General features: G+C 42.3%; 1 protein-coding gene across 1 annotated transcript in view; it reads right to left on the bottom strand.

The window, feature by feature from the left end:
- The window catches only part of COL22A1 (collagen type XXII alpha 1 chain), a 213,299-nt gene that overhangs the window by 121,636 nt on the left and 73,564 nt on the right, over positions 1 to 18,099 (bottom strand). Inside the window, exons 5-11 of the mRNA XM_026079885.1 lie at positions 15,187 to 15,310; positions 12,396 to 12,671; positions 11,224 to 11,304; positions 10,513 to 10,626; positions 9,888 to 9,932; positions 4,369 to 4,422; positions 3,556 to 3,591 (exon numbers count right to left, since the gene is read on the bottom strand). Coding sequence (XP_025935670.1) covers positions 3,556 to 3,591; positions 4,369 to 4,422; positions 9,888 to 9,932; positions 10,513 to 10,626; positions 11,224 to 11,304; positions 12,396 to 12,671; positions 15,187 to 15,310 — 730 coding nt within the window. The remainder of the gene's footprint in view (positions 1 to 3,555; positions 3,592 to 4,368; positions 4,423 to 9,887; positions 9,933 to 10,512; positions 10,627 to 11,223; positions 11,305 to 12,395; positions 12,672 to 15,186; positions 15,311 to 18,099) is intronic.

The following is an 18,099-nucleotide window of genomic DNA, read 5'->3' as shown; positions in this document are numbered from 1 at the left end:
CACTGAGGTAATGCTCAGCTCCTTGCAAGACAAGCGCATAAATTTTTAAAAGCTTCTAAGGTAAAGTCTGTACAGGAGCATCAAAAGGGCAGGCTAGCTTGTGATGTGGATGGCTGTGCCCCAGGAGTGCAGACATCATACTGTACAGAACCTCCCCTGTCAAACATGATTTCCTGGACTTTGATCAACAGTCACTGAAACCTCGTCTTGTTTGAGTCATCCTCAAAAATGCTCTACAGCTGTTCTTTCTGCCCTCATCACTCATCTCCTGCATCTACTCCTCTTGGAGCAATAAAGATTTGAAGATTTGTGCCATAACCCTTACAGGAAGGGTCCATCTGGTTTAGCAAAGATCTGTTCAAATAACCTATGGAATAAAGCCAAGCATTGCCTCATAGTGATTGTGTTACAGCTTTGGACATTTACCCACATAAATCAGCAGTTTGGTAACACAGGTATGTTTAAAACAAGTAAGTGAGCACACAATAGATAGGTGCAAATTTATGAGAAGAAATATAATAGCCTATGTCTAATGCCACAGGGATTAGCACTAGACATCAAGAGTTGAAAGATGACTGTCAACAGCTGAAGTCTAAGATACAAAACAAAGCAGTGGCAACTGAATCAGATCTAAAAAAGGAAACYCACCTGTGAGCAGTTTACATGAGCACCTGAAGATGTGCTATGTTACTGTCTGTGTTTATCTCTGTGTACTTCCTTGGTCTGCACATGCACATTTCTGCACATAACAAGCATCCTTCATTAGACTGAGATATTTAGGCATCACAGAACACGCCTAGACTGTCGCTTGAGCCTTCACAGTGATTTTCCTGGTTTTCAAAAATTACACAAGTCCTCAAGTCAACATGAATTAGGTTTTTAGACACAGCTGCTATTATCTTTTGGTTTACCACTAATGATGTGCTTGGCATGTTATGCATATCAGTACAAGCATCGTTTTGGCTTTAACATAGACATACAACTGAGGTAATGGCCTGGAGAAGCAAGGCCAGTGACTCCACTGTCCTCCCGGAAAGGCACAGGATTTGCCCTCTAACAAATGTCTCAGACCTCACATAAGTGCCCCCACACAATACTTGGCAAAARCATGACTTGGCAGGTGTTTGGCACTAGCACAGCTGGAAAATAATACTGTAATAAGGGGATGATTTTAATTTCACCATCTCAGTCTTTTCAATTGCAAGGTAACCTTCCATCAGTACTTAGGACATGAGCCTTGTCCTTATAAAGAAGTCCACAGCAAACACACAGCAAATGTCATGCAAAGATTGGGGCTGTCTGAAGCCCAGCATCTCTGACCTGGTTTCCTACCACTGGCCCATAACCATAAAAATCCAGGAAACAAAGCTGTCACAGCAAGAGGGAAAATAAGAATTGATGCTCACGCAGCCATTACAGTGCAGAAGGCAAACAAACAGGAACTGCACGACTCCTCTCCTTCCAGGAGCATCGTGTCCTCCTGTCTGAAAAGGATAGTCTCTCCTCCTCTTTTCTCCTCTTTCATAGTCTCTCCTCCTTTTTTCTCAGAAGTACAGACTGCAGCTAGTATCGCAAGCACCTGCATCCCAGTTCCCCGAAATTCTCACTACCACCCTCTCATATGCACCTCTGACAAAAAGAGGCAGACAGTCCTCCACACCTGCATGCAACAGCTACTCCATCATCTGCACACCTCCTGCAGCACTGGTCCCCCACACATGCACAGTCCTTCACTGCGGTATGTAGACACATACCCCCTTCTGCTGCTGAAGGCTGACCTTGAAGGTGACCTTCTGAGTCCAGGAAAAATTATACATGCAATCACACATACATATATCCCCAGGCTCCTATTTTAATCAAGCCAGCTACGCACAGCAGGTATATCTCTACCGTCCATCAGCAATGGCACTGAAACGCAACCATTGGGCAGACACGCGGGACACACACTGGGTACTAATGTGACCTCCGCATGGTGTCCTCCACCGATGAACACAGGCGCATGCTGCCTCAGCTGGCAGGAGTACCAAACAAACAAAACAGGCTGGCCATAATCTCATGGATCTCYACGCCTACGCATTTGTTTGCGGCAGTCAGCAATGTTGTTCGGCTGTCCTAATCAGAGAAGTCCAGCACAGATATATTGCATCTGCGGGTTTGGGGTTTCCCCGCCTCCGCCCAAGTCCAAATTTATTTTTCTAGGCAAGGCATTAATATAGGTAGAATGATGCTTTCTGCTGCTTTTCTGCAGAGACCAAAATGTAAGAAAACAAGAACACACTTCAGCTGCAGCACAGCTCTATTGTAAATGTGATGTTTCCCATCAGACTGCTGACTCTCACCACCTGCCAAACATGAGCTGGTTTCCAAAGGCTGAATTCTGAGTCTCAGAGGCTAAATACTGGCTGTCAGTAGGAGGACTGCAGGAAGATGGATGCCGAAATGTGTTCTTTACAGCTCCCACGTCTATGGCTTGGCTCACTAATATTTTCTGCCACAAGCAACCCTCATTTAGAATGTAATTTCACATGATGCACCACCATATACAATCAATATATCCTAATCACAGAAAAAACAAATGAGAAGATGCAATGGCCATAAATGTCATGGKCTTGTTAGTGCAGGGTTCTTCCTTTCAGACCACAATACAATATTATTTTAAATCTCCTGAGCAACTGGGTAGCCACAGACCACCCTGCTCCACAGATTCTTAATCCCATTTTCAGTATGACCCATGCCTTATTTCTTAATCTATCCAGCTTAGAACCTGTCAATCTTTTTCTATTATTCTTCTCTGCAACTTGAAATTTCATTTTGGCAATAAATAAAATATCCACAACTGGTTGTGATACAGAGCTACAGAGGGAAACTGCTACTTCTTTTCTGCAGTCYAGATCTGCAGATGCATTTTGTTCAAGTTTGCAGCCATAATTGCCTGGAAACCTACATTTATTTTAATATAAATTAGTCCAGTGATGTTTTGTTTCCTATTGAATGTATTTTTCCAAGATAGATGACCAAGCAGTTTTCAACGGCATTACTCTGTATCCTTAATTTTAACCTCCAAGCCTAATTTCTCTGTCCTGCTTAGTATTTGCAGTAAGAAAATACTCTGCCTTTCCTCCTTTAGGTTACTAATGAAAATATTCAATGAAATGAAACGTTATAGCAATCTCTTCAGGACTCCAATTTAATCCTGTTGAAAATTCAATAAACTCAAACTCATAYGTTCCCTTTGTTTTTCATCCATTCCAAGACAGTTCCTTTATTTCATTATCCTCCATGAAATCACTGCCACTTATACAAAGCAAAAGATTTCAATTTGGTAGAGTTTCACATGTCCAATACACAAACGGAATGCAAAGAACACTCAATTTTTTTTTCCTCCTGTGTAAAGAAGCTTAAAGAGGTATAAAAGATCCAACTGTATCACTGTATCCACAAAGATCCAACTGTATCACATCTGCATTCTGCGGACTCCAAAAGTAACCTCTGAGCTAAGCAAAACAACATGAAGCATCTGTAGTTTATTTAGCCCAATGAAGGATTAGATCTTACCTTTTCTCCTTTTTCTCCCCTACCATAGGCTCTGCCCTAGAAAGAAAGGAGGGGGAAAAAGGTACATTTGATATCAAGGATGTCAAACTGCTATAAATATATATATATATTTTTTGAAATATATGTATGTGTATATATACACACACCTCACATATATATTTATATATATACATATATATATCAAGTTACGGGACAGCTAATTTAGGTTAAGTAACATTCCTTGGCCATAATTTCTTGATAATAAATCAGTGATGAATTAAAACAGAGAACTCATCCCCAATTCTCCCACTCCAGCCCCAGAAAAATGTCTTGTTCTCCATTCTGGATGGAGTCTAATATTATGTTTCCAAAATTGAAGATGCCAACAACTCTAATTAGATTGAATTTTAAACAGGGTTAAAGATGTTCTTGCCTAAAAACCCAGTCTGGCATTTGCATTAATTGCAACTGGGGAAAGCTGGATCTCACTCATCTGAATGTAAAAGAATTGAGACAGACTTRCACCTTCTTTGTGTGCAACTGCTTTGTACTGCCCCCGTTCAATGCGCAGCTGTGCTAAAACAGAGCACACCCAAGTCACATAATTTAATTAAAAGGCCAATACTAAGCCAGTTATCAGCTGAATTCAGGGATGAACCCATCCATTTCTCCCTCTCCAAGAAACGCTGTTGGGCACTAGAAAGATCAACTTCTCCCTGGGATAAAGGCCCAGTAAAGGGAGCATATTCAACAAAGCATATGGCATGGTGAGAAAAGGCTCAGTGTATGGGGAAAAATACAGCTACCCAGTTTTCCAACTCTTTTCTTACTTACTGACTCTCCTTTTTCTCCTCGGAGCCCAGGAAGTCCTTGGCTGCCACTTTCTCCCTTGAAAAAGAAGAAAGGATGTTGATACCACAGAGATAACTCACTCCTCTTTTGACAGGCATGAAGATAACAGGTAAGATTTCCTCTTAGCCCTCCCCCTTGGCCTCACTTGAGAGCTGTTCCACATCAGTCTTTGTATTTTGTTATTAGCTTGTGGTTGACTTGTTTTCTTTGTAAAGTGGTGCAACAARGCTTTGGCTGAGATCACGGACATTTCTGTTCCCACCAGTCTCTGTCAACAAGATTCCAGCTCCTACCAGGACAGGGTGGATGCCACCACATTTATACTGACTTTAATGTCCAAGTTTTTAAAATTGATTTTATATTTTTTGTTTTGTTTTAAAATACTGCTAGGATCCCTCATTGTGCACTGACAAGCCAAAGAGCTCTCTCTTTTGGGGTACTTCAAAAGGTCTTATTTTCTATGAAGCCAGAAAGGACTACCTGCATTGGAAAGTGGTTTGCATAAGACCTGGAGAGTGCAAACCTAAAATATGGAAAAAATAAATCTGTAAACCTTCTCAAGATTTAAGAGTTACTTCTATACTTCCAGTTTCAAAAAAGATTTTCTTTTAATTCATGCTAGGTTTTCATGACTGGATGACTCCTCCCTCTTCTAGCACAAATGTGCAACACACAGTCGCTCTCCCTACTTGTTTAAATGGAAAAGAGAGATGAGAACATGGGGAAAACACAACTGAAAAATATATAAATAATTATGAGGAGAGGAATGAAAATTGGAGAAGTAAATACATAGGGAGGAAAAGAGAAAAATGGTTAAACAAAACCCAGCCAAAACTTTTTCCTCACTYGTTTCCTAGGAAAAAATAATAGTTTGTGGGGCAGGGGCGAAAGGGATAGAGAGCCAAGGAGGATGGACTATTTGATAAATACCTATCAGCTACAGAGCTACAAGTCACGCCCAAAATGGCAAATACAAAAAAACACTTGCAAACCATTTTCACATACCAGTCCACAGTTGCAATACTGGAAGAGGGGYGAGCTGAGGATATATCCACAACTAAAAGCAATTTAAGGYTCTCCTCAGCATTGCCAGCAGATGCTTGGATTCCTAGAGCACCAGGAGCTGCCRGGGGACAGAGCGCTCTACCTGCATCCCCCTATCTCGCTCCTTCCCCAAAAGGAATAGACCAGAAGCAGACTGTGCTGAGCTCCCCATCCGTCACTAACAAATACTATGGCACTGTTCTTTGTACTTTCCTCTCCTGGCTTACCTCCTAGTGTCTTCTGTTCATAGTGACTTTAAGTACTCTGGACCTAGAACTTTTTGTTCAGTGTGGACACAATATCCAGCTGCAAGAGTCCCAGACCCCAGACCTGGAGCAGGACTCCTAAAGCACCACAGCAGCACTACATTCAATGACCCCTGCACTCCCCAGATCTCCCCCACATGGACTGCAGTAGGATTTAATTTTATGGCTAAATTCAATTTGTCCAGATATATGCCCATAAAATGTACTTAGCTGTGCCAGACTCTCAACCTTTTGTCAGGATCATGCTTTTTTTTTTCCCCCGATGAAGACAGACTTTAAAATCACAGGCAAGATGAAGGTTTCTTTGCTTAACCTTTAGCATTTTTGCCAAAGGGAAAAACCCTCACAGAGCAAGTGACATGTATGCAGAACTAATGTCACAGTCAATTCTAGTAGGCTGTGGCAAAGTTCATAGAAGGTTTTATACAGCCGTCTCTTTTAGGTCCCTTAAGATGAGGCAAAACTCYTTTCTAATTTTGAAGAGAAAAATAAATGCATCCCACTAGAGCATGTCTAACACACTGGCCTTCACAAACTTCCCAAAGGCAGGTAAGCAAGATCATTTCTATGATTTGGATGGGAAGCAATTTCTCAGAGAAGCAATTTTTCCTAAACTCAGAGCACAAATTGATAGCAGTGCTGGAGCAGAGCAGAAGCTTGCCAACTCTCTGTCCAAAGCCCAACCAACTAGCGTGCCTGCCTCCGAACAACACAGCAAGCATGATGTACATTGAAGGAAAATAAATTAGACCGGACTGCTAAATTGTTAGCATCCAATATTTATCAATAGGACCTGGCTTCAGGTGTATTTGCCAATTCTTCCCAAGCTATTTCCTGCTTCACTCTTCCCCAGTAGCTTCCTTTACTGCATCTCCTTCCAAAATGTATATGCTGTGTCACAATATATCACCCTCAGTTTGGCAGCATGGATGATTGAGGCAGAGGGGTTCATCTCCGGGGGATTTTTCTCTCTAATAACTGCAAGAGCTTCTATTTTGCCCTGGGTTTTGAGACTTAAATTAGAGAGGAACAGAAACTTGTTAACTTCCCACGCTGTATATACGCTTGAAATATTTTCACAAGTCAGACACTACCATAGGAAGAGCTTGTCCAAACTTCCCCTCTCCAGAAGAAGAGATATGTTATTGGAGCTCTGGATACCAGATCTTGTTGGCTAGTCTCTCTGTCTTCAACACCAGAAAAATATAGATGACTGCTACAGTCACTTACCGAGCTTACAACTGATTTTTTGTTGTTTTTTTTTAAGGTGGAAAAAACAAGTAGACATTATTCCTCACTTGAACAAGGAATGAGTGAGTCACCAGCTACTGCTAGTCTAGTGGGGGCAGGGAGAAACCACCTTTCTTGGACTAGAGAAGGAGCTTCATAGTCCTCCTTCCTTTGTCAGTCTCTCCAGAGATTTTTTTTTTTTCTCCCCCTAGTTGACCTGTGTCCCTGTTTGTATCTTCTGGTGGGACTCATTTCTCTGATGACTCTCACCAGCTGCATGCTGTTTTTCTAATACAGCTGAACCAGCTGCTTTCCTAGTTTCTGAGAGGGCCATATAGCCCCTTACAGGGTATTTCTCAGTATCAGCCTGTAAAATATTCTTGGGTAATGCTCATGTGCCTACAGCCTATCCAAACATCCCTTGGGTCCCAATTATTTAGGAGTAGACTTCAAGTTTGCAATTCACCCTAAATAAGATATGCTTAGTAGTGACAATGTCTATGGCAAAAAGCATGACTTCTGACTCAGAGTCTTGAAGTCACTCAGTTTCTACCTTTTTCTGATAATTTCTTTCCTTACTCATTAATTTACTCCCACCTCTCTGCCTAGTCAGCTAATGCTTGAGTCTCTTCTTATGTCACACTCACTTCCTAGCATATTTTAATCAAACCTCATGAGTTTAGTCGACAACTTATAACTTATTTTGAGTGTTTATTGAAGGCCCAGCTCTCAGATTCATGCAACAAGTGAAAACCCTTAATATTTTGTTTAACTTTAAAAAAGTTTGACAACCCTCCTCATTACACACAAGACTTAAAATATAACCCTTGAACCTTAGAAATGAGGAGACAGGATGAATAATCCTAAAACATGTTACTAATATTTAAAACCCCRTAATGTAGAAGCCAGTCTCATTTTTGTGGGGACATAGTCTTTCTGTAATAAAGTACCAGCTGCTAATAGTGGGGAGTTGCAAACAGCTTCCGCTTTCCTCCCCATGGCCAGCATTTCAGTCTGGGTAGCTCAATAATGCTTCAAGAATAGGGAAGAAGGACAAGATATTAGTCCCTGCATGTGGAGTAGGGCCATGACTATCAGCAATAGCTATGTGAGAACTGCTATCAAGGGTTTTATATATTACTTAATCACAGCATCTTTGCTAGTCAGGAACCAAATCTATTATTTGCCTTATTTAGCAGATAGAGAAGCTGTTTGTCTCAAATCATCAGCTGTTTGTACCAAATCATTGTCAGAGCCTGGATTTAAACTGCATCCTCCCCAGCTCTCAGAGACCGGGACACAGTCCTGCATTGGCTTTATAGAAGTTGTGGACAACTAAAGCCAGGGAAAAGTCGCCCACAGATCTGCAGAGCCATTCAGTCATCCATCTGCAGGGTTGGACAGCCACTAGCATCGAGATCTGTCATTTAAGCTGCCTAAGGCRCTCAGGAACCAGAACCCACATAGCTGTCCATGTAGCCACAGGGCTGGACTGTACATTGTGATTAGGTCTTAATTCTGTGCTTGGAGATACATCATTACATATTCCACTAATGTGCTCAGCACTATGCCATGTTATGCTATACAGACACCCTCGCCAGTGCACAGACCTTGTCACATCAGTGAAAGGCAACGGAAGCCGCTGCATAGTGCTTTTATTATAATCATCATCATCCTTCTGCAGCCTCCTCACAACAATCTCTCACGGTTCTGACATTCTTCAAAATAGCCCCTCATTACTTAAACTGTCACAGAATAAAATAGGAAGTTGCTATTTATATACACATGGAAGCATAAAGAAATGCTTTCTGCAGTTTCAGGCAAGCATATCTCAGTGTTAATGGGCTCATGTTCATTGCTGCTAGCAAAAAAGAAAAAAATCATACCCCAGAACACATCTTCTCATAATCCCAGACTTCTCTCTACAGATAGAGCAAGCTTTGTCAAAAAAGCCAGTGCTGATGGTGTTTGACCTTCCAAGACCCAGAGACTTCTTGTCTCTCCTCCTGCTGTGTTTCATGATTNGGGGGGGGAGGGGGGTAGGAGGCAAGTGCAATTACTTTATTCACCAAACAAATATAAATGTAGTGATTGATGAACCTCGACTGGATTTGCAGAAGTGTTTCAGATGGAAACAATTCTAAACTAAGATTGTTCCCCAACATTCTTTTATCACGCAACTGGTGAAACTGGAAAGCACTGAAATCACCAGCTTTCACCCCTCCAGCAATGCTGTGAATCTCATTTTTCTTCCAGTACTGCTGCTCTTCTCCAAGTCAGTTGTTCCCACAGCTCTAATTGTAACCAAGCACAGAAGGGAAACGTGTGTGTGTTAAATGCATGCATGTGCATGTCAAGATGCTTACAAAATATGCATTGATAATATAGAAACTGAAGTTTGAGGCAGACATCACAGCCACTCTCCTGCCCTGTTATCTAGGAAGAAACATCAGAGGAGAGCAGCCATAACATCAACTCGTGACAAACAGCCTTGCTCAGGCTAACACACTATGACTAGTTCTCTACCCTAGTCTCAGTAAGTTTTGTACAAAGTGACTGGAAGGCTGCTAGCTGACCTACAGCTAACTAGTACTGCTGAGCAAGGCACAGTACAAAAGCAGCACATGGGTTTCTAGGTGTCTTATCATGAAAGCTGTGCCTGACCTAGCAAATAAAGCTAGCTTGCAAAAAAGCCAGTTTAGAAGTTCACAGGAAAAAGTTTCAGAACACACTTATTCTAAAAGTGATATAAAGTTGCAATAGTGAAATTCAAATGACAACCTAGAGGAAAAAAAAAAATACAAGTGGGACAAAATCCCCTGCACTCTTTCAGGGTCATCCAAAACTATCTGAATTCAGCCATATGCTGAATTGACTCATTTCCTCAAACTCTTCAGCTTACTCAGTACCCCAAACTCTTATTTTTGTTATTAAACAGATCAACTAGCACATATTACTGACCTTTTGACCTCTAGGACCTTCAGGACCAACATGGCCTCTCTCACCCTAAAGGAAAAAACATGATTAGTCAGACTGGTGTTCTCATCATATAACAAAGCAAGTGGCCCAATCTCACAGCCACTGACAACAGAAAGTTTTTCTRATCTCAGTAGACAGCAGATTAATAAAAGACATGTTCTCAAGAACAATGACAGCAAAGCTGGCTTTTTCAGAAGTCCCAGTCACAAACAATATAAGCAAGCCCATTGTTTTTAAAAGCCATGAGATGTGGCTATATCTACCTCCAGAATCTCCTCCTACTTATTCTAAGAAGGATGCACACACCTGGGGTGGGTAAAACTAACCACTCCATTTTCAAGGTTGCTGCCAGGACTATCAGCATGGCAAAAAGCACTGAATTAGGCAAAAAGAAAACACCTGGGAAGACTGCCATTTCCTCCAGAGACATGCCACCTGTGAATAACACAATGCCTGCCTCTAACTATAGATTGCTTTACGCTAATAGGTCTTAAAATGCTTCACAAACAAAAACAGCCCTTCTTATAACTCACTCATGTGGCGTCATACCTCTCTTTCCATCTCATTCAGCAGTCCTCAAAGAAAATACATTCATCTCAACTCTCACCTTTTCTCCAGCCGGACAGGAGCAATTGACAGTCTTGAGGTGGCCAACTTGTTCATTGCCACCAGTGGGCTTCACTTCGAGGGATGGTGCTTCTGTCAGGACCGTGACCTGGCACTACACCCAAACAGTCAAGGTCATTATGAAGCCTTCAGTGCTAGAAGCCTAGCTTTTTCTTTTACCCGCTTTAGGGAAACCACATTGGCTTTACTGGATAACGCACAGCTAAACGTTGCGCTGAAGAATGAAATTCAACAAAAGCCATTCATTCAAACAATAGGGAAAAAGACAGCAAAGTGAGCAATGAATCTTTTAAACCAGGAGCTAGGGGAAAGGAAAGAAAGGAGGGTGGAAGTGTCTACTGAGAGCACAGGAAACTAAGCAGCAACTGGTACTGTTTTAGTTCTTCCCAAATAAAACAGTGGGAAACACGCTGAGTACTTCATGCTGAATTTCTGTTGTTCTATCAACACTTCAGGGTTTGTTTCCCCTGACAGCTTGACAAGGAAAAAGGGCTTGGAAATTTCTAATTCCTCATACTCATCTCTTCAGTGTGGTCATCTTCTGGCACTGCTGCATTACCAATTGTATACTTAGGATTCATTCACCATCATAAAAATGACAAACCCACATTGTCATATCCCCTGATTTGTGTAATATATTTCAATAAAGAGTGTTCATGTGAAAATGAATTAATAACAAGAAGAAGCTTACTGGTCCAGAGGGAATGTCACAGCAGGTTTCCAGCTCAGCATGTCGAGAATCACAGTAAATAACCATCCGCTGAAGATCAAACTAGAAGACAAAGTGAGACAATAGTCTTAGAGACAGTGAATTATTAAAGACTGCATCTCCTTTTGTTTGGCTACAAACAGTGCAGAGGAAAATAAATAAAAGCCAGATGGGGGTAGATTCATAGTGATTCTGTGGATCCTGTAGTCAATATCTATTTCTCTATATCAGTAATGGACCAATATCTCAGCATGCTCCAAGAGTGCTGAGCTAATGAGATCCTGAACATGTCTATTAAAATTCTGATGCAGCTTTTCATATAAATAAGGAAGAATGCTAACCTCTATGTCCTAGCCAAATTCCTGTCTGAGAAGATATATTCTGCCCACCTACATTCTTTCTAAAATTTCATCGAGGCGTGAGGTTTGTTTTTCTCCTGTTGTGCCCTGTGACCATTTACCCCTGTGTGAGAAATGCTATTACCACCTTTAATATGAACGTTCCATCTATTTTGTGCAGCTAATAAACATTACGCAAGTCTCAAAACACCACACAGTCATGCATTTTATAATTTCTGTATAGTTATATCAGGTTAACACTGCTACCAGACAATCCAGGTCCAACRTGCAGGTCTCAGCTTTCAGGTTAAGATCAACTGGAGCAGGAGTCATTTAATATCAGGTATATTTTCTGAGGAACTGAGACTATAACATGACTCTTCTGAGGTAACAAGGTTTCTTTTTTCCCATCCGTCACTACCACATGTGAAAACCTTCACAGTGTCAAGATCAGACAGGAAAAGACCTTTACATGTGTAATTCAGTACTCAGTTCGATGGTATTTGTGGATGACTGTCTCTGGCTTTAACTATGACACATTCTGGAACTACACAAAAAGATCAGAAAGATGAAAGGGATTTCTCATTTTTAACCCCTATTACGGAGATATCAACACTCTCATATAAAATGACAGTAAGTCTTGTATATGATGAGATGTCAGCCTCTTAGCTACATAATGCGTGTAACATTTCAGTAGGTGATGCTGCCTAAGAAAAGGGGCAATTATAATATCACACTTAAAAAAAAAAACATTCAGATGCTGCAAGCCCAGTGCTGAACGTTACTCCAGCTCTAGTCAGCACACACAGCACTTACGTCAATGGGGATGCTATCATACAAGCGTTTGCCAATTACAGTCTTTCCTTGAATGTCGATATTTTCTCTGTCTTCAATAGGCAGTGTCTGCACCAGTCTGCAGTCTATGTAAAGGGCAACAGTCTCTGACTGAATGCTGAGGGCGATTTTATGCCAGCTGCGGTCAAAAAGATCACTGACTCGAGCACTTYGAAAGACCACTCTCACAGCGTCCTTGGTGAGCCCTATGGCATTGTACTCCACTGCCTTGTTCTCTCCGTCCAGCCGGATCGAGACCTGTGAACAGACAGAAATGACTTGACTAGTAAAGTGCACAGCCTCATCATCCTTCCTACCGCCTGCCTTCAGTCTCAACTGATTCCCCAGGTGATACCCCCAAGTTGGGGATGGTATAGGACATGGTAAGGAGATGTCCTGGCAAACAGCAGAGGACACACTTTCCCGTGATATATGAAGTCAGACTGGCAGCCTATACCTGTTCCAGTAAACAAGATGAGGCAGGGCATGCACTCAGGCACAGATTGATGACCATCCAAAGTCTTCCCTTGGGAGCACACACAATGGCATGGTTTCAGCGCGCACCACCTTGATGCCTCCCAGGCAGTGCTTGAGCGTGGTTGGGTGGTAGCACATACCAGGGCCCTCTCCCAAAAGGCAGAACAGACAAAGCTGAACCTGCCTTGGATCCCTCTAGCCTGTGCAGTTCTTCACCACTTCCCAGCAGGCTCTGTGCTCTTTAGTGACCCTCACAAGTCCTTACCCATCCCCTAGGGCATGCACACATCCCTCATTTTTTGGTACGAAAACATTCTGCTGGGCTGTAACATTGCTCACACATTATTGCAGATGCTTTGAACTGAAAACTGAAACACACAATAATAATTATGCTTTAGGCCCAGAAGAGACCTAGGGCTGTGTGGACACAGTCAGGCGTGCCACTTACCATCAGTGCCAAAGAACTGTCCCTGGTCTAAATTGGTTAATTAGAAATAGAAGACACAAGGCTTAGGGCTACAGAAAAGCTAGAAGGATTAATATGGCCTCGACTGTCTTTCTTTCTGACTACAATAATCAAGCATAACTCATGAGAAATGAAGTCCTAAGTGGCCACTCTCAAATAAAATATTTTCATAAGACAGTGAAAAAAAGTCCTTTTTAATCTTGTATTAAATACCATCACGCTACTTTGTCACTGCAGAATTCATACCTCTGCCTCTCTCTCTCTCCCTCTACCTGTCTCTATCTCTCTTCACCTACAAGCCATTCCTAACAACATCTTGCTGCCTACCCCCAGTGTCGCAAGCTATGCAGCAGGCAGAAATTGGCTTTTGAAGACGTTACCCCTTAGTTCATTTACAAATTGATTTCCTCTTTCACCAAAGTAACGCAGCAGCAGGAAATGGAGCACAGAGCGGAGACTGCACAAGAAATGGTGCATCAGCTAGCTGCAGAGCTGGGAGAGGTCTGGCCACATCGGCGCAGAGCTGGGTCTGACATAACTAGCCTGGGGTAGGCTGCCTCCAGATCTGACCCAGCATCTACATGCAGCAGAGCACTGCGCTGTCTGGAAACGCCAGCTCAGATTAGCGTTAGCTCAGAAGTCTCTTCAGTCTGCAGGCCAGGCAGGTCTGCAGACAGGTAATGGCCAAAGTGCTACTGATTTTAAATGAAAAAAGGCTCATGAGGCTCTAGGATACTTCTGACACAAGAATTTAAGGCACTTTTGAAAATATTACTGAGAATCTTGAGTGCTTTTTTTCTCTCCACATCTAAGGGGTTCAAGTATTCAGCTGTCTCCATGAAAAAATTAGTGATTTATATATTCTTACTGTGCAGGATTAGGAATGCATGTAGCACAATAAATTATATTTCTTTTAGGAAAGTGCATCTGATAATTTAGCAAAATATTTTTCAGATTAGCCTTTTACCATTGTCTGAGATTCAGTTAGCCAAGTTCTCATACTGCACCTATCTTTCATGCTGTGAGTCCCAGAGTCCTTTGGAGTATCTGTCCCAAAGCAGCAATACTGCATAACATGACTAAGTCAGCTCATGCTGACAGCCCGGTTTAGAGTCACGGTAATGCTGTAAGCACCACGTCTGTACTAGGCAGCAAAACATGCAGTCAGACTAAACCACCCTGCTCTCCAAACACACACACACACCCTTAAACTATAGCATGCTGTGAACAATACTATATAGGAACAGACAGACCTTTATTGCACTGCCATGGTATTTGCTTCTGAAAACCTGAGGGTACTTTACAAATATTATTGGATCATATTCTGCAACACACAGGACTCTCAGAGTTATAATAGTTGTAACTGATGTTGTGTTCACCTCCTAAATAGGGAACCCATAAAGCCTCCCCATAATATCTAAAAAGTATCTGCAAAAATTTGAAATAGATCACTGCTCTTCTGTCTTGTGGTCTACCTGGGTGGGTATCTTTCTCCAAACAGATGAAGTATTTTCTCTGAACAGAACTACATGAATAAAACAGCTGAAAACCCAGAAAGTGTTTTTAAGAGCAAGGATGGTGCATCTTCTCCACCCTTTCCAACTAACACGTCTATCTGCATGTTGACAACAAGCAAGGTCTAAGCAAACCTTTCTCCAGGGTCTGAATTAAAGGCAAAGGTCTTTCAGCACAAAGAATTGAAAGAAAGTCAGGCAAAGAGATTTTTATTAGTCCACAAGGAAAAAGTAGTGGGAGGTTAAGGCAAGAAGGCCAGTTCATGCATTAAAAGAGAAAAAAGGCTGCTCTTGCCAGCTGCAAAGGGCCTCGTACCTGTGGTATGCCGTACTTGTCAATAATTTGCCAAATATACCAGTCTTCTCTCCTGGAAGCCTTTCGAAATTTGAAGGTTGTTACAAAGGCATATTCATCAGGCAGACCTTGTGGGAACACATCCCTGGCACGGGGAGGGAAAAAGAGAGCAATGTAACAGGCTTAACAGTGAAGAGCAGAATTTCTAACAAAACTCTCTGAATGTCCCAGCAATGCTTTCCAAAAGTATTACATCATTCCTTAAAAACTCTGCTGCATTTGGAAACCTGCAGAGAGATGAACATAAACTTGTTCCTTCAAGGTGGCTGTGTCCATGAGGAGTCTTTCCCAGCTCCAGTAGTGAAGCTCTTGAGTTAAGTAAGAAATGGGGAAAATCTGAAATTTGGGATCCATCATGTCAAAAGTTGGGTTTCAGCTGAGTTTCAATCCATGCTACCTGTAAAACATCCTGTTTCTTCTCCAGATGCATTGGAAATCTGTGACATTGGGCTGGCATATCTGAAACCCTCTGTGAATGTACCAAGTTGTAGCACTAAGTATTGTAATGTTTCTCCCCCAAAACGAGCACTATGCCTCATGCTTGCCCAAGGCAACGTTCCTTGGCTGATGGCCTGGGAGAACAGAAGAATCTTCTCAAATCACACTTTACAAACACATTCAGCAGAAATTTACTCAGTGTGACACTATGAGCCACACTTATGTTTGAAGTAACCAAAAACAGCAACCCGTTTGACTCAGCCCAGCGTAAGAACATAACATAATGAGCACACGCAGTTGGACAGAACGTACATCTAACCCAATATCCTGGGGCGGGGGTAGGGGGAGGTTTGTCACTGGCCTTAAGTGGACACCTAGAAATGAAAACAAACAGAACAAACATATTCCCCCAGTCTCCAGCTCTTTATGATTCAGGGGTCAAATTTAGAGGCAACTAAAGTAGCTACGTTCATAACTTTCTATGGTTTTCTCTTGCTTGGACTTCTCCATTCTCCTCTCAAACTCAAGGAAACTTATTGCATCCACAACATCCTTTGGCAAGGAGCTAATAAAGAACAAAACAATGAAGACAGATTTTCTTATGGAACACCTGACATAGTCCATCACTAYCTAGAAATTGGCATAGTTAACTCAGAGGCACACAAAAGTAGAGACCTCTACTGGAGTTTAAAAAAAAAAATTCATTCTGCAAAATTTCCAAAATACTTTGTTTCGCATTTACAGCAAAGATTCAAAGACATTCTTATTCAATGTCAAAATATTCAGTCTTTTTTTTTTAATTTGTGCTTTGAATTTCCTGTCTTCTAAATCACGTTAATAAATCAGATTATTACTGTGGTTTATACCACATATATAAATATAAATATGTAAATATATATATACACACACTACATATATACCACATATATATAAAACACCCAGAAAGGCTACACACCATTATATGCTGGTCTTCCTGGTGGAAGACATAGGTGTCCTCTGAGTTCTCCCAACACAAGAGAAATCTGAACCAGAATCCTACTAGCTCCTTCACAAAATCCTTCATTTAGGTGAGCAGACAAGGCGCTCTCACTTCTTGGTGCTAGATATTCACAAACCATCTCTCCCCTGGTCACAGATCGGCCACATGACAGTATCCATCTCTCCTGTGGCACACAAAACAGCCAGACCCCCTCTGCCTTCGTGACAAAACAAGAGGCCTGCTGGTTGTCACTCTCGTGGCCCAGCTGCCATGGAGAATACAACCGGCATGACTGTGGCAGTGAAAGCCACCAAGAAAGACTAGGGGATCTGTGGCAAGAGGCAGCCAAGTTGGTCACATCAGTCCTCCCACCAGGGCACCCAGCCACGTCTCCTTTCCTTTGACGTGTCTTAGTGCGAAGTTCCTTTTGAAATGCTGCCTGGTTTTGTACACTCTTTTTGTCTAAATTTGAGAGGAAGGGCATGTCTGGCTTCTCAAGTCGCTGACAGACTGGACTGTCTTCCTCCACTCCTTCAAGAAAATTCAGCATTGCTGAAGGCAGCAATGTCAATGGTTCGAAAGACTTTACTTATGACTCCCTCCTCTTGAATAAAAARCATGGACTTTCCTCACGAGTGCTAGCAGTGGGGGGATTTCTCTGTGGCTCAGCTCTTAAGACGCTGCCATTTCAGCATACATACCTAGTGCACTTATCTTCACTCAGTCGTTTATCCCCATGTGTCTTCACAGTCACGGCTTCTTTTGCAAACAGCAGCCGCCTCAGGTCTCCCCCGATCATCTCCTCCCCGCCTGCTTCTCCCCGCCAGCTGGCTCATGTTATTTCCAGGCTTCGTCCCTTCTTCTCTTGCCTCCGTGCTGCCTTTTCTTCCCCATCTGTCAGTCTGAGAGCCCTGTTGCTGCAACCTCTTTCCACCCCACTTGCGATTTGGAGCCCTAAATCATTTTGATGGCTGAAGTGCCCTTTTTGGCAGCTGGGAACAGCAGGAAGCAATCTCGTTTCACTGTGTTTAACGAGTTCACCCTCTGCCCAGTCCTTTATGATCCTGACTTGCATTTTGGGCACAGACAGCCCTATTCATTTACTTCTCCAAGCTACACCCCACCACCAACTCCAAGCTCCTACTTAATGAAAGCCAGTCAGAGAAATGTTTCCACGGCTAATCCAGTGGTGGCACAAGGCAGCAGAGTGACAGTGCTGGGGATGCTTAACTGTCCTCCTGATCCATAGCACATTTGCTGTTGTCCCATCAACAGCAGCAGGGCACATACTTTCAATGCTGCTTTTTGCTAACACTTTTTCAGCTCTGCACATGCAGATATGCTTCATTCCAAGCATGAACTAAAGGCAGTGGCATTAGCGCTCTGCTGAGCAGGGAGGTATAGGAGCATGTGGTTAAGTTAATCCCTTGTGTTGATGTCAAGGCTGATTTTGGGCC

This window comes from Apteryx rowi, unplaced genomic scaffold, assembly GCF_003343035.1.
Source record: "Apteryx rowi isolate R43461 unplaced genomic scaffold, aptRow1 scaffold_500, whole genome shotgun sequence".
NCBI lineage: Eukaryota > Metazoa > Chordata > Aves > Apterygiformes > Apterygidae > Apteryx > Apteryx rowi.
This window is presented reverse-complemented; position numbering and strand designations above follow the sequence as displayed.